Source organism: Schistocerca gregaria, chromosome 5 (assembly GCF_023897955.1).
Source record: "Schistocerca gregaria isolate iqSchGreg1 chromosome 5, iqSchGreg1.2, whole genome shotgun sequence".
Taxonomy (NCBI): Eukaryota; Metazoa; Arthropoda; class Insecta; order Orthoptera; family Acrididae; genus Schistocerca; species Schistocerca gregaria.
The window spans coordinates 130550511-130574231 of NC_064924.1; the positions used below are offsets into that span (position 1 = coordinate 130550511).

The window sequence follows — 23721 nt, forward strand, 5'->3', positions numbered from 1 at the left end:
TGGAAAAGCACCGAAGGTGCTGTTTCAGTCACTGCAATACATGTCTCAATCTTCTTTGGCGCCATGAAATGGCAGAAACATGGGCAAGTGGGAATCTGCCTGGGAAGCAACCACAACCTGAATAGGTTGTGGACCCTGAACATGCAAGATTTCCAACATAAACTGGATGTAGTAAGGCGGTTTGTTGCTGCAATTGCTGTTGGAATGGCTGTTGCAGTTGCTGCTCCACAAGCTGCATGGGTTTTGCATCCATAATACTCTGCTACCTTTTCCCTCATCACGAATTATAGTAACTGAAATCGGATACAACCACAAGACACTGGCTGACCAGCTGAGGGCATCAATGGTGAGTCACTAAAAAACCATAAAAAGGCAACAGTGGTGGACGAGCAATGAAGACAACACGGCAGAATGACAAGCATGGAGAATGAACCAAATAAAGAGTCTAGACATAGCAATATCAAGAACCAAGCAATGCAGAGTACAATAAACAGTATGTAACTGCAGTCAGAACATCACTGAGGTCTGGGCCCCTGCACTGCTAGCTTTATAATGCAGTCGCTGATAAAGATTGTCTGGCGCGTGGGATGTGGCCCACACAGCACTCAGGCAGTGAAAGCAGCACTCACAAATGTTACGAGTGGCACAAAGCACCTATCATCTACGTCCATGCATTCTAGCGGGCTTTCAAACTCATCATGCTGGGATACCACAGTATCATGATGAAACTAACTGTCGATACATTATGATTATAAATCACACCTCACGACAATTTCCTTCCAAAAAGGGAAAGAAATGTATTCCAATTACCATAATATTGTCAGATATATAAAAAATTACTGAATTGAAAAAAAAAAGCCAGGACCAAGAATTGAACACCGACCAGCAGACTGGTATGCGAATATCTTCACTGCTTGACTGTTGACCTCACTCTGCTGGACACAGAATGACATGTGCCCAAGCAACAGCATGATAGAACAAATATGTTAATAACCACAACATTATTAATTTTGGATGCCATGTTATATTAATAACATATTTTATTTTTAGATGATATTTCAGTGAAAATAGTACTTCCCATCATCAATTTTGACCTCGGTTTTTCCAAAAACTAGGGAGGCGAAATATGTGTCTCTTCATTTTCAATGTAGGACTTGGCTGCAAAACTGGATCAAAATCAGTGATCCACATGTCAGACCCTCCCATTGTTAGTAAAGGCATGAAATGGAATGATCACATAATGCAGGTAGCATACTTTGGTTTGTTGGTGGGACATTAGGGAAATACAATCAGTCCACAACAGAGATTGCTTATAAGTCACTCATGTGACCCATCCTAGAATACTGTTCAGGTGTTTGGAACGTATAACAAATAGAACTAGCATGGGATATTGAATACATATAGAGAAGGGCAGCATGATTGGTCACAGGTCTACAACTAAGCTCCAATAACTGGCTTTAAATGATGACTCTTTGAATATACTGCAACCCACTACATATTGCTCGAATGAGTTCATGAGGACAAGATTAGATTATATTAATTACAGCACGCACAGAGGCATTTAAACAATCTTTTTCCCATGCTTCATAAGTGAATGGACTGGGGGAAAAGCCCTAATAAAATGACTGTTTTGAAGAGAAACTCTGAAAGTTTTTTTTTGTTCATGTACTGCCACAGCGGAGTTTGGTAATTTGCCGATGGTCAGCGCTAGTCGCAAACATGGCGAGTTCAGGTGCGGAGCGAGCTTTCTGTGTGTTGGAGTTCGATAAAAACAAGTGTGCTTCAGCTGTTCAACATATGTTTAGAACTTAGTACAGTAAGAAGCCACCAACAAGGAAGGCCATTTACCACTGGCACAACAAATTCATTATGATGGGTTACTTGTGCCCATCAAAGAGAAGTGGACATCCCAGTGTGAAGTAAATGTGGAGCGTGTACGGAAATATTCATAAGGAGTCCAAAGAAATCGGTGCGTCATGCATCCCGTGAACTCGAAACAGCTCCAATGACAGTGTGGAAAGTCCTACGACAGAAGCTGTCTATGAAACCATTCATATTGGAGCTAGTGGAGAAGCTCAATGGCAACGACAAGACAAGCATTTTGAGTTTTGTTCACAGTTGCAACAAATGAATGAGGATGGAGATGGCATTGCTGATCGCTTAATTTTTAGCAACAAAGCCACTTTTTACACTAATGGGAAAGTGAACAGGCATAATTGTCAAATCTGAGGTACAAAACATCCACACGAATGCAATGAATTCGAGCGTGATTCCCCACGGATAAATGTTTTTTGTGCCTTGTCACGAAAACTGTATGGGCCATTCTTATTCGCTGAGAGCACTGTCACTGGATACTCCTACTTGGACACGTCGCAGCAATGGCTGATGGCTGATGCCTCAAATGCATCGGACTCTCCGTTCGTCTTTCATCAGGGTGGGGATCTACCCCATTTTCATTGTGAAGTTCGTGGGTACATGAACATGGAGCTGGCACATAAATGGGTTGACCATGCTACAGAAGGGGACACCTGTTTCATGAAACGGCCTCCCCCATCACCATATCTCACTTTGCGTGACTTTTTTCTATGGGGACACATTAAAGATGTGGTATATATACCGCCCCTACCACATGATGTAGCAGAGCTCCGGGAGAGAATACAGAAAGCAACTGCCACAGTCGACGATGCCATGCTGGGAAAGGTATATCAAGAATTCGATTACCATACTGACATCTGCCAGGTCACTCATGGTTTGCATATTGAATGTTTGAAAAAAAAAAAACTTTCCGAGTTTCTCTTCAAAATGCAATACGATAACATCTGTACAAGGTTTAGTTCTTGTGCAATAAATAATTGAAAGTGTTCCTGGACTTGATGTACACCCTGTATTTACACTCTACAAGAACTTCCTTACAACAGAAATAAACGTTTCCTTGATACAACACGTGTAAAAAATACTTTCTGCATCCAGCAGGGTAAAAATTATCCTTCACCCAAGAGGAGCAGTATATTGTGGTAAAAAGGTATTGTAAAGGGTTGCTCTTAGAAATTAAATTCTGATTTCCTTTAACAATTTGATAAGTGGCACAGGCATTGCTGCTTATATAGTACTAATAAATTCACTGAGCTATCACATTTACGAATTAATATTAAAAGGTTTAAGAAATTTCAGATAATCTTTTGTACAGGCATTCTAGCAATGTATGGAGAATATCCACTACCTGAATTTCAGGAAGAAACTGATGTTTTGCTAAGGTAAAGAAAATAATTATCTTTGCTTGTGTTTTGTCATATAATATTTTACTCCAGTATCTATCTGGCTGACATGATGTACTTTTAAAATAATGTAAAACTATTTCATGTTACTTTCTTGTAAAGTATATACTCATAATTTAATATGAAAATGCGCACTGATCATGACATTTATCAACATACAAACTGACATGCCCTATGTACAGTGCTGTACCTGTATAAAAATTAATAAAAGAGAACCAGCAAAGTACATACATACATAAATAAAGGTTTGAGAACAGACCACCTGCCATATGAATTGGTAAAAAAGGCGCATTAAAAGTTTTTTTTTTTTTTTTTTTTTTGTCAATCTCTCACTCCTCTTTTGTGGAATATGATGTGTAAATGAGTGACTCCCCCTGACCTCGTTTTATTGCTGTAATCTTATTTGTTTTGCCTTCTCTCTTATCATTTGAAAACTCTCTTATAGTGTAAAAGGTTGATTAAGTCTTGCAATAAAAAAAAGTGTTTTATCAGTTCTAAAATTCAGGGAAAAATAAAGTCAACATCAGTGTCACTGTACCAAGGCTTTTTTTTCCTTATAAATATTTGTACATCATGTGAGTACAAAAGTAAAAAAGAAAAAGAAAAGGAAAAAGAAACAGGAATAAAAGTCTCATTATTAAGTACACACATACATTTTTAATCAAATGCAATTTGCATCAAACATTGAAACACTTTTTAATGTGGCAGTTTATCTGACAGGCTTAACTGACAGAGAAATCAGTTCTGTACCAGATCTGGGAGAGTAATGGAGCATTCAGAGATAATGTTCTTAAAATTATTTTATTACAACAACTACACATGGAACTTCTGAGTCTTTTTCAATACTGATACACTAAAAATATCTTAAGTGTCAAGCCTTCTGGAAAAACAAGATGATTACTTCCATTGCAAGTTACATAAAAATACGGCACAAATAATTTCAAACAAAGAGAAATTTTGGTTATAAATGCAAACTAACTGGCACATTCTTATCTCTCTAACACAATCACTGTCATATGATACAGTTCTCATAATTACTGTTTCTGCTGCCAGTTTTATTGATATAATATTTGGCATACAACGAGGGATAAAATTATTGTTACTAGCGAAATCAGAAGGTCATGAATTGCGTTTTCTGAATTATTAGCACCTGTCCTTTCCACCATATGATTAAGCTGAATGACAGCACTGTCCGCCAATGTGTGGCGTATTATTGTGCTGTACCCAGCAAGCTGTAATACTGAGGTATGATGGATAGTTAAAAATCTCTAACCTTTTACCATTTTTTTTTTGTAACAAATTCTGTATGCATATGGAAAATGAAGTAGAAATAATATCTGTCCCCTTACTGACAGAAAGGCAAGATCATGGCCTATGAGGAAAACTAAAAAGAGGCTGGAATACAATGGCATGGTACGCCTCTTTGAATCCAAGTCTGCAAATTCTAAGCAAACAGTGATTCAGATCAATTTAGTACAGTGATTTAAAGACATTACTTTAAATGAACCTATTCACTATTACAAGATATTATCATGAACTCCATTCAACACAGTCATATTTCATCGTCTCCTAGATTTCACTTTTGGTGAAGTGTAATAAAAATAATAATGGCAATATAAATTGTCATACACTTCATTAACATCCAAAATTGACTATATATTCTATGCAAAGCTGTTGAAACCAAACAGATAAGTAGCAAAGAAACCAACATAATATATAACATAATATACAATCAAATACTCCAGTGAGCTAAGTAATGGGGATCCCAAACCTCAAGGAGACATTCTACTTTGCACTGATGTATTCTAGAATAAAGAAGAGTGTATTATGTCAGGGAGTTTTAATACAATGCGTGGAGATACCTGATCATAAAATCAGCAAATTCTGATTACAGTTGTGTATAAGACTGAGAACTTAGAATTGTAGATGAAACCTGATTTTACAGATTGTAAAACGGTTATGGAATATTTATAGCAAGTGTCACTGTAGGTTTGCCTTTTACTGTACCTATGATCCTTTGATATCATTTGGCCTAAATAACTTGCAACGGACTTCAAACCAGAATTGTGTAATTATCGTGCTTTTGCAGGTTTGATTTTGTCAACCAAAACAATGGTGTTTTTGTCTTCCTATGGTTTTTTCAAAAATAGGATCTCACTATTTGATTAGGTTGGTTTATTAGCTGGTTGGGAATTGGAACTCACTCCACCTTATATGAGAGGCCACAGCATCTTCAATGGTGGTATCTCATTCAGTTTTTACTGTCACCTATATCCTGGACTTAAGATGTGAATGGCAATATTTTGTAATAAGTCTACAAAGATGATAACTGTGTGGGAAAAAAAAAAAAAAAAAAAAAAAAAACCATTCCTCTTCCACATTAAGGGGAAACTGTTTTTCAGAATTCAGCCTGAGTTAAAACTTTGAGTACTATGATACATAAAGGTTGGCCGATACTTACCTTCAGGAAGTGAAACTCCAAGTATTTTTGATAGAAACAAAACTAGAAAAGATCTGCACTTAGCTTTTGGTACCTTTATACTCGGGAAACAAGCATATTTTTCCTAAGTTGTTTCTGTTAGCAAGTACTTGAAATTTCAATTCATAAATGTAAGTACTGGCCAGACAATGTGTCACTGCCACTTTACAGTTTTCACATTTTAATTATCCTTTTGATACACTTTATGGCATTGTTTCGGTCACCCAAAATTGTTTTAAACGCAATAAGGATGTCAAACCGGTGTGCATAATTACTGAACCCTTGGAAAAAGTTTTTGCAAAAGTGTGCTGCATACAGCCTTTGTAGAGTCTACACATATTCGTCACACACATTAAAAAAACTGTTGTGAGACAATATGCTTCTCGAACAAGAAATAAAAGTTCAAATTTTGAAAGAAATAGCAGATGGAGTTAGTAAATGACACCGGTGTATTAAGCAGAAAGATTGTCCAAAATTTATTTTTAAGACGAGATATAAAACTTATCTGAAGAAAAAAACAATAAGTGCTGTAAAGATGAGGTGTACTTGATTTACATATGATGCAGCATTATTAGCTGTAGCTGAGACGATAATGAATAGGTTCCCAAAATGAGGTTTTCACTCTGCAGCAGAGTGTGCACTGTCATGAAACTCCCTGGAAGATAAAAACTGTATGCCCAACTGAGTCTCGAACTCGGGACTTTTGCCTCTCGCGGGCAAGTGCTCAAGTTTCATGAATAGGTTGTTGAAAAAGTATGGTAAGCATCTAATCATAACAATGATAAGATCAAAATGACAACCTTTAACAGGTTTTGACAGTGACAGAAAATATATGGATTTAACAGTTTACTCTTGTGTCAAAGAAGCTGAAAAAAATTAACAAATAAATAGTCTCTTGGCAAAAATAAGGAATGACAGAAAGCTCGAGAATGTGATGACACATCTGGCTACTGGCTGGCTGGCAGTGCCCTGATTTGGGAATTTCCAGAAACAGATATTACTGACCCAGGGTCAGATATTACTGATTGTGAGAGGGGAAAAGCTTGTAATTTGAAATACTATATTGGTTTGCTGCAAAGCCTAAATATCAATACTCTTAAAAAGTATTTCACTCCCCAGCAACAATGTTCTTCAGTATGTCCCATTCTTTCTTCACAATCATGCATGCTATTTCACTGGGGATCTGCCAGATATCTTCTAGTCAGGCATCATCGAAGCTGCGTACGAGATGTTAGTGACGTGGGTAGTTGATGTCAGTCTACAATGCTTCACCTGATGATGTCTGGCCGTTACTCAGATGAAATATCACGTGTGACGGCAAATAATAACCGGCTGTAATCCCAGAGTATTAGCGAGTATTCAGTGCATCAGAAAAAAGTTCACGATTCGTGAATGTTCCTCTCTGCAAGAACAATCATGCCCTACACAAAGGAACTGAACAGCTATTCTGCTAAAATTTATTTCCTACACAGCTCATTTCTGTTTGAGTTGTTCTCCAAAAGCAAACAGAAAAGTCATGTGTGTATGTGTGTAGACAAATTTTAATTTTTTCTGAAGACATGAGTGAGCGAACATATATATGAAAATTAATAACACCCCTGACTGTCAATTTCATTCTATCTACACGAAAAAACCTTCCCTCCACCTGCCCATCCCCTTTCCCTGCTCCCACTTCAGTACTACACTTCTATGCTGTCAGCACACCTACACAGTGCTTTCCTCTTCTCTACTTCCCTATTCTCCTCTCTGCCCTGCCTTTCCCTCTCCCTCCCCACAGCACAGCCTCATGATGTTGCACTCAGCAGTCAATCTTGTCCCCACCATCTCCCAGCACGCTCTCACCCCTATCCTGCTTTCCCTCCCTCTCCCAACACCACATCTCTTCCTTACCCCCACTACGCACCCCAGTTAGATTGCTGCTCCCTTCAGGTGCAGTTGTAACCTGGCATTAACACCCAGAGGCAGTGGTCGTGTGTGAGTTGTTGTGTGAATATGTGAGAGTTTTCTGTTTCTGAAAAAGTACCTTGCACAGGAGCTGAAATATTTGTAGCATTGCTTTCATTCAGCACCTCCCCATGTGGTGAAAAGCAACCTATTTTCCTCATATTATTGTTACCACATCCTGGATTTTCCATTGTTTAAAGCAAAATGAATATGTTTCCACAAAGTCCTAGACAAACTTGATTCTTCAACTCTCATGTGAACAGCTTTGGAGGTAATGGACCATTTATCATACTGGTACCTCTTAGTCATAATCTACACACTTTAGTTACCTGAAAAAACATCTCACGGGTATTGAAAGCTTTAGTTATCACCAAGAATCATTGTGCAGCTTCTTCTGACAGTATAATTACAATTTTACATACATCCTGCAAGTTCTTTTGCCTGTTTCTCTCAATGGAAACAGAAGTAAACAACTAAACTCATTGTGCCAAATGAAATCTTTCCCATTGTCACAATATGCTCCACTAATACCATTAATGCAAGTAATCATCTTATTTGTCTTTTAGCATTCACACAGGTGTCCAACAGAACACAATGCGCTAACACTTAGTGACTAAGAATTAATCTACAGTTGTTTTCACTCAAGTGAAGTTGAACAGAACTTAAAATTGCTGATATGCACTTTCACAATTTACATCACATGGAATGAAATCCCCCCCTCCTCTCTCACTATCTCTCTCTCTCTCTCTCACTCACTCACTCACTCACTCACAGACACACATACGTATATATGCACACTACTTCTCAACTTACTGAAACAAGTTTCTAGGCACTGAATGACCATTTTCTAAAGGTACAACAACACCCGCAAAAAAGAGAATGTTCAATAACTTAACAGAGCTGAGATGTAGTGAGCTGTTTTATGCAGTACAAAACACATAATTCACTAGACATTGCCCAGAAGTTCTTTACGTATTTACATTACAATGGAATAACACCTGAATCAGTATACAACAACACGACCAGTGTTGAACAGCCTATATTAAAATACACTACAAAGACACTGAAAAGATATCATGTTCTAGAGATAGGAACTGATCACTGGAAATGATAGAGCAATAAAAATTACAAAAAAATTTACATTAGTAATGTAGTTCCATATTAGGAATAAATACTATTAACAAACAAACTGAAAATTTTTATGAACTAACATAAATACTGACAGTAACACTGGCTAAAATCAGACCTGGGGGACACTGATATATATCCACCAGACCAGCCCTTCATAACTCTTCACTCCTTTTCGGAAACACGTAATGTGTACACTACCATGGTGTTCACACGTCCTATAACCATTATCACTCACACTTTAATAGCATACGATAACTCACAAACACACAGGACTACACTTCTGCAGTGAAAAGGCCACCTCACTGGATCAAACAGGAATGAAGAGTGCATTTTATTATGTAAGACATCACCAATATCAGTGTATATGTCACATCCATAACAGTCACTTATGTGTCAGTTGATTCTGGAAGCCACACACGGACTGACATCTTTGGTTCTAACTGCAAAGATACCATGAAAAAAATCATGTCAGTCTGTCACAAGCTGAGCTAAGTTTTGTTTGTCATATGCACCACTTGCAATTCACTCATTACATTAAACTAAACCTATTCTTATTTTTACACTCAGTCCAGTGTGACAGCAGTCATATTTTTTACTAACATCTACTTATGTTAAAATGCTCACAGCCAGTTTAGAAGCACTGCCTTTGATGATGTGTCTAGAAATGGGCAGTTTTCCAGACTTTGTGCAGTACGTAAAATACACTGGGAACAATTCTCCTATCAGTCTCTATTGCAGTAATTTGTTATAATCACAGATTAGATGCCATCCGTGGGAACAGGTAATCACTCATCCAAGAGTCAGAACCTGCAGCTTCGTGCTAAATTCACAGTTCAAATTTCAATTCCTGTGCAACCAGGTCACACAAAGGCACAACCTATAATTTTATAATTCAATTTTTGTATCACCTGGCATAATTCACAACGTTTTTAGCATGTCTGTGTGGGAAACTACTTGTGGCAAAGTATGTACCTAAAATAGGCTTTCATCAAAGTTCAATTCCCAACAGACCACTAAGAGAGGCTACTACTGTCCTCCTCGGTCAACACTGCGTGGTGCGAGTCGTAGGAGATGATACGATCCAGCCATTGACGCCGTTACCGCCATTACCGTTGGCGTGGAAGTCTTCGCGTAGTGGGGTGGCCGGATCATCTTCGGCCTTCTCCACATCCATGCGGTGCTGTCTTAGTTCACAACCCTCAGGACTGTGGTAGAATGACACCTTTGCAAATGATTCTGAGACATCAGGGAGCAGCATGTATACGAGATCTACAAATGCAGGGCGTTCATTTGGACTGTACTCCCAACACAGTCGCATAAGTTCATAAAGTTTGTCAGGGCAGTTTTCAGGGCGTTCCATCACCCCTCCGTCAATAACGTAACGTAAAACTTGATCATTTGAAAGTCCCTGGAAATGAGAAATATATTTTTAGAATATAACTCTTTAAAATACACATTAACTTAATTGAAATATTGGAGCTGTAGGACTAGAGAAAATGTAATCATTAGAGATGAAGCATACATTGAGATTAGTGAAGGAAATTCCTTTAAAATGGAATCATCCCAACATTTCTCCTAAGTGATTTAGGGAAACTGAGGAAAACTAAAACCAGATGGCCAGATCAGGATGTCTTAACCACAGTAGTACCTCGCTCGGTTTTTGGAATTGAGTAATATGAATCTCATAGTTTAAAACTCATCTGTCAATATTGAGAAGTCCAATACCATGAAAATACACAATAAAACTGAACGGCATATCAAAGACCTGCATTTAAATCTTAATTGTCTACAAACAATGGATAACCCTGAAGCCAACATGAGTAAAGAAAAGGAAGAGACATGTATTTCACTCCACAGAGAGAATTAAGAGAAGTACAAGTTATGATATTTTAGTTACAATTCAAAATGGAAACCAGTAATTTGCAACCCATCTCCCTTTAACACACTTGAGAATGAACAGACAGAAATATGATGTTCCTATACACCGATTGTGGTTACAAAGAAAACTGAATGAAGAGTCACAGAATAACTTGTTATTGTTAAACGGAAATCCTCTATCAATGTCTAATACCAGTACAATAAAAGCATGGCTAAATAGAATGGTTATTTTTTGCCAAGAGGACACTCAGGGATTTTGATGTTGAGTTTCAGAATATTCCTCATAGTATGCTATCCAATACACAATGGTGACCCAAAACATGATGATGAATGCCCACAACAAGACTGAGTGGCACTCTTGGCATAAGCCTTGGTAAGACAAATATATAAACTGAAGAGAGATGAATGGGAGGCTGAAAATGCCTTTTTATTAATAACCGCCTACCTTGTAATTTGTGTAGCATTCCACCTTTCCTAGAACTGTACATTTCCTTCCTTTCAAATGAATAGTACTATTTAGCAAAACTTCTCAGAATGATAAAAAAATATTAAAGCAGTAAATGTGGTTAATACAACTTGTAAAACATGAAAAGGGAACTATATTTGGGCCCCATGAATGGTTGCAATTAGATAAGGTAAGTGAGGTCTGCTGTACAGAGAGAACACAGTTAGGAATTGTAGTATGCAATATATAAACAGCACTGAAGGGTGTATGGGACCCTTGCATGCAACCTATGGCAGCACAGCAAAGTCTAGGAAGCATAGAGCATCTGGGTTAAAGCACTGCAGACTCGTCGCCAATCTGAGTTGTGTTTACTCTGCTGGAGTGTGCAGGGAAGAAGTTGATTAAGCATCATGTAGCTTTGTGGAAGTTGCTGAAGAAGAGCAGTACTATGTCACCTAATGACTCAGCTGCCTGCTCAGCACAGCCATGTGGATTTCACTCCTTGTGCAAAGGCCATGAACCTGCAGTGTGTGCAGGCTTCCTTTATTCCCCCTATGCCTTGCACTGCACTGTGGGGTAGCAAATTGGCACATTTTCTAAGATGCACAGAAAGGCAACACAACTGTGAGGTCACACGAGGTGAGCACTTGCCCGCGTGAAAGTGAGTGAGGGAACTGCCCACAGAGTGAAGCCAAATTTTGTGAAAGCAAGTGGTGTAGCACGCACTCAGCTTGTCCACACAAATGTACTGTTCTGGACTGAATGGTAGTTCAGAATTTAGAGTGAATAGAGTAGAAACTTGAACTAATGACAAAGAAATGCACACTCAGATTTACAGCCACCATCACCTGAAGACTGAATATATCATATATTGTGTTATTCAATTTGGTTTGAAATGGTGAAATGAAAAATTTATGCACAGTCTACAAGAAATGTAACAACCTTATTGATTAACAATTTTAAATGACAAGAAGGGGTTAATAGCAACAACAACAAAAGATGATATGAAGGAAATAATAGTAATAATAATAAAGGGGTAGATGATTCGATGGAATTTAAAAAACATAAGTAGATCTTGTGAAGCAGTATAAAAGTCCAGTTGTACGGAAGAAGTAACATACAGCCTACATGTGTAAACATAATGGACATACTTTGAAAACGAACTGTCAGATTGGTGAAGCTCTTCAGCTTGCTTACCTGGTACGGTTGGGAGGCAAGTGTGGCCATTTCCCACAGCACTACACCATAGCTCCAGACATCAGAACTACTGGTAAAAACACCATCTTTCAAGCTTTCTGGTGCCATCCACCGTACTGGTAGAAGTCCTTTGGAGCCTGTAATAGATACATGTTTCTTATTCTTTTCCTTTTCTTAACAAATAAAGTTCTAATCATGTAAGCACAGTTTCAAAAAGGTAGTTATTGCCCTTTTCTGTAACTACAGGCTGTAGTGTTCAATGGTGACTTCCTTAGTGATATATGGTTTCTAGTAAATATGTCCTGATTTTTAATAGAATTCAGTAATATTAGAAAAGATTAGAAAAAATAGATTGGAAAATTATGTCTAAGAACATGGTCTGGATTAAAAGAATCAGATGCCATTTCTAACCTCTAATCCCTGCTTAAAGCCTTAGGCCCTTCCCAGAACCTCTCCCCTGAAACCATTTCCCTCCCCACTCCTATGACATCCTGCACACCCACCTTATACGTGCTCCCCAAATTCCACAAATCTAACAATCCTGGACACCCCAGTGAGACTGGTTATTGTGCCCCCACTGAAGGAATGTCAGCCCTCATTGATCATTGACCAGCACCTCCAACCAATTGCCTGTAATATAGCCTCCCATATCAAAGATCCTCCCACATCAAAGATACCAGCCATTTCCTTCACTGATTCCCCATCATCCCCACCCCTTCACTTCCTGGATCCCTACTCATCACTGTGGAGGTCACCTTCCTATTCAGCAACGTCCCCCATGCCCATGGCCTTACCGCTATTGAATACGTTTCCGAACATGCTTCAGGCCCCAAACCTCATTCCTCATACGCTTTACTAACTTTTACTAACTCCCAACTAAAACTCGTTGGGAAGGATGGTATACAAACAAATCCGCATCACAGCCGTGTGTACCCGCATGGCACCCTCCTACGCAAACCTGTTTAGGGGCCATCTAGAGGAGGCCTTCCTAGCCTTTCAAAATTCCAAGCCCCTAGTAGTGTGGTTCAGGTTCACAGACAATATCTTCATGATCAGGACTCATAGCCAAGACATCCTATCTTCATTCTTCACAACATTAACACATTCTCTCCACTTCCTCAATCCAGCATGTCACCTCCTTGGACGTTGACCTCCTCTCTGATGGCTCCACCCACATGTGTGTCCACTTTAAACCCACCAACCACCAACAGTACCTGCACTTCCACACCAAAAAATCCCTCCCACACAGCCTGACCACCCGAGAGCAGCATACCTGCACTGACAAGAACACCCTTGCCCTGTAGGCTTAGGGTCTCACCAAGGCTTTTACAGACAGGCACTATCCTCCAGACCTACTCTACAAACGGATCTCCCTTGCCATTTCCCCTAACACCACCAAGAACCAGCCACCAAGTAGTGCCCCCTTCATCACCGAGTACCACCCTAAATTGGAAAATTTTACACACATCAAAGCTTTAATTACCTGTCATCAGACCCAAAAATGAGGGGCATACTACCCAAGATCCTTCCCATTCTCTCTAAAGCAGTATTCTATTGCCCATCCAACCTCTACTACATCCTAGTCCAACCTTAGTCCTTACCACAAAGATTATATATCTGTGGAATACCCAGATACAAGACCTGTCTAATCCACCCACCCAGCACATCCTATTCTAGTACTGTCACAAGCTTATCTTACACATCAGAGGCCAGGCTTCCCATGAAAGCAGCCAGTTTATACACTAGCTCTGCTGCAATTATTGTGCAGCTTTTTATATTGGTATGGGCACCAACCAGCTGTCCACCAGGACTGCCAAACTGTGGCCAAGAGCAAAGTAGACTACACTGTGGAACAACATGCAGCTGAACATAACATGCTTGATTTCAGTGACTGCTTCACTACCAGACCCATCTGGATCCTTCCTTCCACCACCAGCTTCTTTGAACAGCACAAATGAGTGTTATCCTTATGACACATTCTCCCCTCTCAAATTTATACTGGCCTCAACCTACAGTAACATAATGCTCCCACACCCTCCACCCAACAGTGTCCACCCCCTCTGTCCTATCACCTCCTCTCCATTCTTGTCTCGCACCATCTTTGTGTGTTGTCCTCTGCCAATGTATCTGCCCATCTTTTCCATTCTTTCCCTTTTTCACTCACTGTTCCCCCCTTCCAATAACCAACGCCCTGCCCCTCAGCTTCCTGCTGCCGTGCCTGTTGGCAGTGTACTTCCTATACACTTTACACTTCTCTCCCTGCACCCATGCAGTGCTTCTTTCCCTTTTCCCGTCTCCTCCAGATTGCTGTTTCCAATCTACATGACAGCTGCATTCCAGTTTGAGCTACTGGAGATAGCAGTCATGACTGCATGAGGCGTGCTTGCTTTTGTGGATGAATGTGTGTGTGTGTGTTTTTCCTCTTCGAATGAAGGCTGGAGCCGAAAGCTAATGTGTATATGTCTTTTAGTCATTCCTGTCTGCAACTTTCTCTTTATGGGAAGCAGCAATCTATCTTTTCCTTATATTATTGACAATCATTTCTAATTTAGAATAGTATTTACAATTCCAGGAGTTGCAAAATGTCTCATTGTGCTACCATGATGTTAAGCCAATAAGCATTAACAATGCTGCTTGTTTTTTAAGTAATCTGGTACTCGGCTGCTGGTATTTTATGCATTCCTCTGTCGACAGAATAGATACTGGAATGTATTCTTCCCTCCTAGTCCAAGGTTCAGCTCACTGAATTGCTTGTCCACACTTAAATTTCTTTCAACTAACATTCACAACAATAATGTCACTGTCTACGATATCCTTCATTGTTACCTTTAATCAATATACCCATGTAACTGCTTTCCTCGTGCATGCATCCACCATGTCACATCCTTCACAAATATACCACAGAAACAAACTTTAAAGTGAAGGTATCGCCTGTGGACTTCCACATCTATACACTGCAGTACCATAGGAAAGTGTATGGTGTCTGGTACTTGAAAATGTACCACTTACTAGGGCATATACCTGTTCCATTGGAGTATGCATTACTTAATAATGATTACCTAAATGCCTCTGTGAAAGTTAAAATTAGTCAAATCTTGTGAAACATCAAGCATTGCCAGTACTTGGATGGGTACACTACACACTGGTGGCTGGTTTCCCTTTGCCTTTACATCAAAGAGGAGGAGGGGTGGTTGCATAAAGTACCTGATCACCAGACTTTGCCCCAAGGTCCTGGATTAAATTCCAGACCTCTCCACAGTGTCTCCGTACATTGGATAGGAACATTAAGCAACAGCCCTCTTGCCGGTATTTGAGATGAGTAGACTGTGTGCCAATACTAGGCTTCACCCCCTCCCTTATCATCATCATCATCATCATCATCATCATCATCATGATCCACCACACACACACACACACACACACACACACACACACACTACAGTCACTTAAACTTATCACAGACACTCAAAACACACAACTCTCACACTTTGTGGAAGAAAGGTGCCAGTGTTTGTGAAGGATAGGAAATACCTTTCCATGAGACTCTCCTGTAGGCCAAACAAATATGACCATTCATGTTACCCTTCTCTGTATATGTTCGATGTCCTCTGCACTCTTTAGCTCAGGTCACACACACCTGAGCAATACTCTGGGATGAGCTAGACAATTGTTTTGTCAGCAGTCTCCTTTATAGTCTGACTGCAATTTCCCAGCATCCTACCAATGAACCAAAGTCTGCAACCTGTGTTACCTACAACACAGCCTATGTGATAATTCTCTATTGTATCACTACAAGTTGTATCACCCATGTATTTGTGTGAGTTCATTGATTACAGTTGCTGTTGAAATCAATGATACTGACAATTTAAAGCAAGTTGCCAGAATTTGCAATGCATTGAAACTTTTACAACATCTGCCTGAATATTTCTACAGCTTTTTTTAGACAATGCTTCATTATAGATAGGTGCATCTTCAGAAAAAAACTCATGTTACTATTAACCCTTTCACTGCTGTGGACATGCATACATGTCCTGCTACGTCAATCCCCATGTGCTGTGGATGTGTATTCACATGTCACTCGGGTTTTACTGTGGTGCTACTGCTTTGTGTATGCATCTTGAGCTACCGATCTTTCACTGCTGCAGACAAGTTACCTCCATATCTCAGTGAATAAAAAGGTTTCGAGTATTTATCATACAATGACAGCAAGACTAAGTTTTTATAGTTTCTAACACACAATTCAAGAAAACCCGACATTCTAATTTCACAGAATGGGCATATGATTACTGAAACTGAACAGTTCAAATTTCTAGGTGTTCAGATAGATAGTAAACTGTCATGGAAAGCCCACATTCAGGATCTTGTTCAAAGACTTAATGCTGCCATTTTTACTATCTGAACAATATCTGAAGTAAGTGATCTTTCAACATGAAAATTAGTCTACTTTGCTTATTTTCATTCGCTTATGTCATATGGTATTATATTTTGGGGTAGCTCTTCCCATTCTAAAACGATATTTTTGGTTGAGAAACAGGCAGTTCGGGCAATAAGTGGTGTAAGTTTGCGTACCTCTTGTCGCCCCTGTTCACTATCCTGAGTATTTTGACATTGGCCTCTCGACATATATATTCTTTACTGTCATTTCTTGTTAACAATATCAGTTTATTCCCAGGAATAAGTGGCTTTCACTCAGTTAATATTCGGCAGAAATCCAACCTCCATTTGGATCGGACTTCCATAACTCTTGTGCAGAAAGTTGTGCAGTATACTGCTGCATCCATTTTCAATAAGCTACCACAAGAATTCAAAAATCTTAGCAGTAATCCACACACTCCCAAATTGAAATGGAAGAGTTTCCTCATTGGAACACTCCTTCTATTCTGTTGAGGAGTTTCTTGAAAAATTAAGCTGATTCTTATGTTACACTGTTGACTGTGTTTACTGAAACTTATGGCTTGACTTTTTTGGGTTCATAAACATTTTATTTTTATCTGTTATTACTTTCATGTTGTAATTTCATGTACTAACAAACACGTTCCATGATCTTGGAGATTTGCTCCTCAATTTGGTCCTACAAAATTTGAAGTGTAAATAAAATAAAATATGTGCCTCGTTGTGTGTTATCATTTGCAAAACAACCTAATTTTGATAACTTGAAGTGTTTATGAAACTGGTATGACAATTATTATGACCACATGATTTGCAATGTGCAAGGATGTGAATGGGCACATCACATGTGACCATTAATTGGATATACAACCCAATAACTGAAGAATGAAATGAGTCATTCTACTTTCAAATTTACGCAATGTGTTTTTATCTCTGCAAAATCTTTAAAATTTTGCACAATGTTTTACTTAATTTGATGCTGCACAGTAACTATGACATATAACGGAAATAAATCAGTTCTTTGAGTGAAGATATCAGACTGTAAGACATTCAAAAATAAATTTTTTTTTTCCCCTAATAGTTTTCTTAAGTCAGATGATAAGTATTTCACAGCACCCAGAAGTCCACACGGACAGAAATGGGAATGTTGTGCATGAACGTCCATCGTGTATAAAACCCAATAACTCAAGAAGGAGATGAGATATCTGCCTTCAGTTTTGAATAAAATGTCAATATCTTGCCTACGTTTTATTCACTGCAATGTATGAGCCATAAGATCAACAACACACAAAGTTCAAGCAATGCATTTTTACCTCTGCAATCTCTTTAAAATTTGGTACAATGTTTCGCTTAATTTGATGGAATGCAATAAATATGACAGGTAACACAAAGAAATTCAGTTATTTGTCGAGTGAAGATATCAGACTGTAATATGCGCAAAAATAAATTTTTTTCACGCAATAGTTAAAAAAAGAAAAGACAGACAATGAAGTATTTCATATTGGCCAGAATACTGTCTGTCAACATAAGCAGCAGCTTTTGGCAAGCAGTACCACAAACAGCTGCCCTCAACACAGAATGTAGAGAGCATATCTGTAGCATTGAAAGGGTTAATAATGTCAGCCAACATACACACTTACCTGTGGCACTCTGTCTTTCATCCAAGATTAACAAGCTAGGCATTGTCACTACCTAAAATTCCTCAAACCAGCCACAAATTTTGTTTGATACCCCATATGACTGTGCTTTTGTTAATGTGTGTCAGTATGGTACTGAGTCAAATACTTTTCAGAAGTCAAGAAATACTGCACCTAGTTGACTGCCTTGATGACAACTTTCAGGAAGTCAAGTGGGAAAAATGCAAGTTAGGACTCACGAGACCGATACTTTCATAAGCCATGCTGGCTGACATGGAGGAGTTCATTCTGTTTGAGATACCTTATTACATTTTGCATAGTGTTGCCTACAGCACTTTTTTTGTAAGTCATATTGTACCCTTTTACAGTCAATCAACAATGACACCTTTTCATACACCGTTGCCTCATTAGCAACAGCCGCAGACTGCTACCTACCCTATCCTCCAGATCATTTATGTAAAAGAGAATAACAGCAGTCCTATTACACTTCCATGGTGCACTCCTAACTATACCCTTCTCTCTGACGTCATCAAGGACAATGTACTGGGTTCTATTGCTTAAAAAGTATTGGAGCCATTAATATATCTGAAAACCTACTCTGTACACTCGTACCTTCGTTAACAGTCTGCAGTTAGGCACCATGTGTCAAAATGCTTTTCGAAAATCTAAGAATGTAGAATCCACATGTTGCCCTTCATCCATAGTTCGCAGGATATCATGTGAGAAAAGGGCAAAATGAATTTTGTGCGAGAAATATTTCCCAAAACCTTGTTTATTCGTGGACAGAAGTTTTTCCATCTGAAGGGAATTTATTATATTCAGACTGTGAATATATTCAAGAACTATGCTGCAAATCAATGTAGCGATACTGGTCCATAATAATTTTTTTTTCTCCCCCCCAGGAGTCACCTGCGCTTTATTCCAGTCACTTGGGGGCTTGCACTAAGTGAGAGATTCACGATAAATGCAAGCTAAGTAAGGGGCCAATGCCGTAGAGTACTCTTTGTAAATGCCGTCGAGTACTCTTTGTAACACTGAACTAGGATTCAACAGGACCTGGTGACTTATTTGCTTGCAACTCCTTCAGTTGCTTCTCTAAACTAGTGATGTTTGTTACTATGTCCTCCATATGGGAGTCTGTGCAATGGTCAAATGATGGTATGTTAGCATGGTTTTTCTGCATGAACAATTCCTAAATGCAAAATTTAAAACTTCAGCTTTCCTTTTGCTATCTTCTACTGGCAATGAATGTGACTAATCAACGAATGACTGAATAGAAGCCTTAGCATTGCTTAGTGATGTTACACAGGATCAGAATTTTCTTGGGTTCTTGGAAAGATCTTCTGCTATGATAATGTTGTTGTTGATGATAATGTTGTTGTTGATGATAATGATGATGATGATGGCAGAAACAAGGCAGTCTGTTCTTATGTTCCTTGATCACCAAAATGTTATTTTAAATAAGAACTAGAACATGCATTTTATATATATTGTCAAAAAAATAACTAAATATATACTTTCTTCTCATGATCCACTACACAAAAATGAATATGATACTACATAAGTGTAATCCAAAACTGCAGAATATTTATGCTCTGAATACTACACATACCTTTTCGATAATAATCAGTCTCATAGATGTCCCTTGTCATTCCAAAGTCACCAATTTTTACAGTGAGATCCTCTGCAACCATACAGTTACGGGCTGCGAGATCACGATGCACAAACTTCTTTGCTGAGAGATATGCCATACCATCAGCTATTTCTATTGCCATTTGTAATATGCGCTGAAAATGAAACATTAAGAAAAACTAAATAATGCATTTCAACATATAATATTTTAAACTAAGACAAAATAAATTTTTAGCTGAACAAAAATTTTTAATACTGCCTTACAGTAATACAAATAGCCAGGGTGTCCAGGAGAAATGATCAATATTTAAGGGTGTGACAGGAACGATAACTTGAAGCAAAAAAGTCTAGTAAACATGGGCACAAAAATGCATAACTTCAGAGCTGTAAGCAATTCATCTTCGCTGTTGTAAAACACATCTCTTCTACTGAACAAGAACTAATCCTCCTGGGACAGCCTGTACAGCTTTAAACATTTCAAGAATTCTCATCAAAATCCTAAATTTTTGTATAAAAATAATCTTTATTTAGCCTGTACTAATTAGTAGCCACATCAAGATAGAAAACTGGCCATTTAATGTGAACTGTCGGGAGAGCTACAGGCTCTTGCAGTCTGGGGCACCAGTTATTGCAGGCCAGTGGACTACATCTGCTTCTAGCCCATTCATGACGGAAATATACTGGATCAAATGGCAACAATTACACATGACCTTTTTTGGAATGTCCATGTTGAAATTGGTATCAGTTCCATGAGACAGTTATACCAACAATAGTTACCACAGTCAAAGTGCAACTAAAACAAGTACAGAGATCTATATGTTCAGCAAACTGATAAAGAGGGTGCAGTGCCATATCTCCACGAGGAACTCAAACCACTGAGCTCTGGGCAGGAGCATGAAAAGGAACTGTGGCTCAAATTTATAAGAATAGCTGACCAAACGCTGGATACATACATTGATCAGCCAGAACATTGTGACCACCTGCTTACTAGCCAGTACATACTGCCACCTTTGGCACAGATAACAGCGATGGTGTGTCATGGCATGGAACCAATGAGGCCTTGGTAAGTTGCTGGAGAGAGCTGGTATCACATCTGCACACACAAATCACTTAATTCCCATAAATTCCAGAGAGACGATGATAAGATCTGATGCCACATTCAGTTACACCCCACATGTGTTTGGCTACATTCAGATCTGGTGAGCTGGGGGCCAGCACATCAATTGGAACTTGTCATTGTGTTCTTGAACCACACCACCAGACTACTGGCCTTGTGACATGGTGCATTATCTAGTTGCAATATGCTACTCCCGTTGAGACACATGATCATCAAACCGTGGTGTTCGTGGTCTGCCACCAGTGTACGATATTACTTGGCCGTTATGGTGCCTTGCATGATTTCCACTGGACTCACAGGTGCCCACATGAATGTTCCTCAATCTTTGAAACTGCGCCAATGTCCGGTGCTGACAGTCATGTGCCCATTTCAGCCATAGTTGCCAATGTCATGGTGTTAACATTGGCACAAGCATGGGTTGCCAGCTGCAAAGGCACATTGTTAGGGGTGTTCAGTGCACTGTGTGTTCAAACACACTTGTGCTATGCCCAGCATTAAACTCCGATGTTAGTTCCACCTCCTGTCCTGTTATACCAGTCTGTCCAGCTTGCAACATCTGACACCCATAATGAGGACTGGCTGCCCAACCCCATCTTGGTTTCACCATGTGTCAAAGACACTCGTCACAACATTCCTCAAATACCCAACAAGTCATGTAATTTCTGAAATGCTTATACCAAGCCCCTGGGGCATCACAATCTGCCCTTGGCCAAACTCAGATAGATTGTGCATCTTCCCCATTCTCCACACAGACAACACTAACTCATACTACATGCACAGGAGCATGTATCCGACTAGCAGTCATTCCTCGCCAGGTAACACTGTTATTGCATGGACGGGTTTATATCAATAGTAGGTTAGTGGTCATAATGTTCTGCCTGATCAATGCATGTACCTAGCAGAACAGCTTGTAACAGAAAGGATTCTTCATCCTATAGTATCTCCGTAAAGAAACTTCTAGAGAAGCATCATCTCCTGTACAATGAGAGAAAACGAAATTGAGGGTAGTCATGCAAAATCAGAAATGCTGAATTAGGTTTTGAAATGGTCTTTTAGAAAGAAAAACTCACGAACATTGCTCACTTTCATTTTAGCTCTACCGCAAAGCTGAATGTTGTAGGTATTAGTGTCAGTGGAGTTGCGAAACAGCTGAAATCGCTGAACTTCAATGAGGCTTGATTCCGCACAGAGCTTGGAGCAGATTTAGCCCATTTTAACCATGGTACCCCGAACAAAAATCTGTGGCCAATAGTTCGAAGAAAGCGCAGGTCACTCCCATCAACAAAAAGGGTACCACAAAACTACAATCCAATACTTTGATACTTATCTTTTGTAGAACCTTATAACGCATTCTGAATACATATATAATAAAATATCCCAAAGAGAATGACCTCCTCCATGCCACCCAGCAAGGATTCCAAAAACATCGATCATATGAAGCTCAAGTCACATTTTTCTCACTTGATATCCTGAAAGCCATGGTTTAATGCAGTCAAGAAGATCCAATATTTCTTGACTTCCGATAAGGGTCAAAGATTTGTTGGATAAATGGAAAAGTGTCACAGAGACACTGAAAATCCTGAATTGGCTGACACTAGAAAACAGATGTGAACTATCCCTTGGAAGCTTATTTATAAAGTTTCAAGATGCAGCTTTAGAGAGAAATCTAGGAACACACAAAAAAACCTGCTTTATATCACTACCATACAGATCACAAAGACAAGATTAATATAATTACAGTACACACAGAGGCATTTAAGCAATCATTCTTCCCACATTCCATATGTGAATGGAGTATGAAGAAGTCCTAGTAAGTAGTGCAATGAGATCTATCCTCTGCCATGCACTTCACAGCTGTTTGCAGAGAATGGATATAGGTGTGGATGTTAATGTCGATTGGACATTGATGGGATGGAGGAAAAAAAGCACTACAAACAATTTATTTACTGACATATTTTTATATGTTAAAGGACCAAGCAGTTTATGTCGCTGTCACAGGTAAATTGAAAATGTAAGTTTATAAGTGAGGGAAAATATTGCACATACAGGTGCATTCTTTTACAGCAAATGTATATTTTTTAGTAACTGAATAAGTAAAAATGTTCTCTCAAACAATGGAAAGTTCACATTGGAATATCAACAATTATGAAAAGGGTATGTTAAGTTGCAGGAAGGCACAACGGAAAGACTGTTACACACTGAGCTTTTGGCCAAAGACTACTTATGAAAGGAAACGAAAACAAACACACACACACACACACACACACACACACACACACATACACACACACAAAAGCAGGCACACCTTCGCATACATGAGCACAATCTATGGCTGATATAGCCAGTCATACACACATAAAATGTGCCTGCCTTTTTTGTGTGAGTTTTCCTTTCTTTTTCAAAGAAAGCTCAGTGTGCAAGTCTTTCCACTGTGCCTGTCTGCAATTCAGTGTGACATCTTTATGGCAAGTAACAATCAATCCTTTTCATAATTATTAAACATATTTTGTGTTTGATTTTAACTACATCCTTAGTGAGCAACAAATTTTATATAGTACTTGATAATGTCCTCAATAGACAGTCACTTTAAAGTACAG

General features: G+C 38.9%; 1 protein-coding gene across 1 annotated transcript in view; it reads right to left on the reverse strand.

Annotated features, from left to right (window-relative positions):
• Window positions 1–8580: 8580 nt before the first annotated feature.
• Window positions 8581–23721, reverse strand: part of LOC126272079 (insulin receptor) — a 595694-nt gene continuing 580553 nt past the window's right edge. Inside the window, exons 21-23 of the mRNA XM_049974641.1 lie at window positions 19988–20162; window positions 12350–12486; window positions 8581–10237 (exon numbers count right to left, since the gene is read on the reverse strand). Of these exons, the coding sequence (XP_049830598.1) occupies window positions 9872–10237; window positions 12350–12486; window positions 19988–20162 (678 nt within the window). The 3' untranslated portion in view covers window positions 8581–9871. The remainder of the gene's footprint in view (window positions 10238–12349; window positions 12487–19987; window positions 20163–23721) is intronic.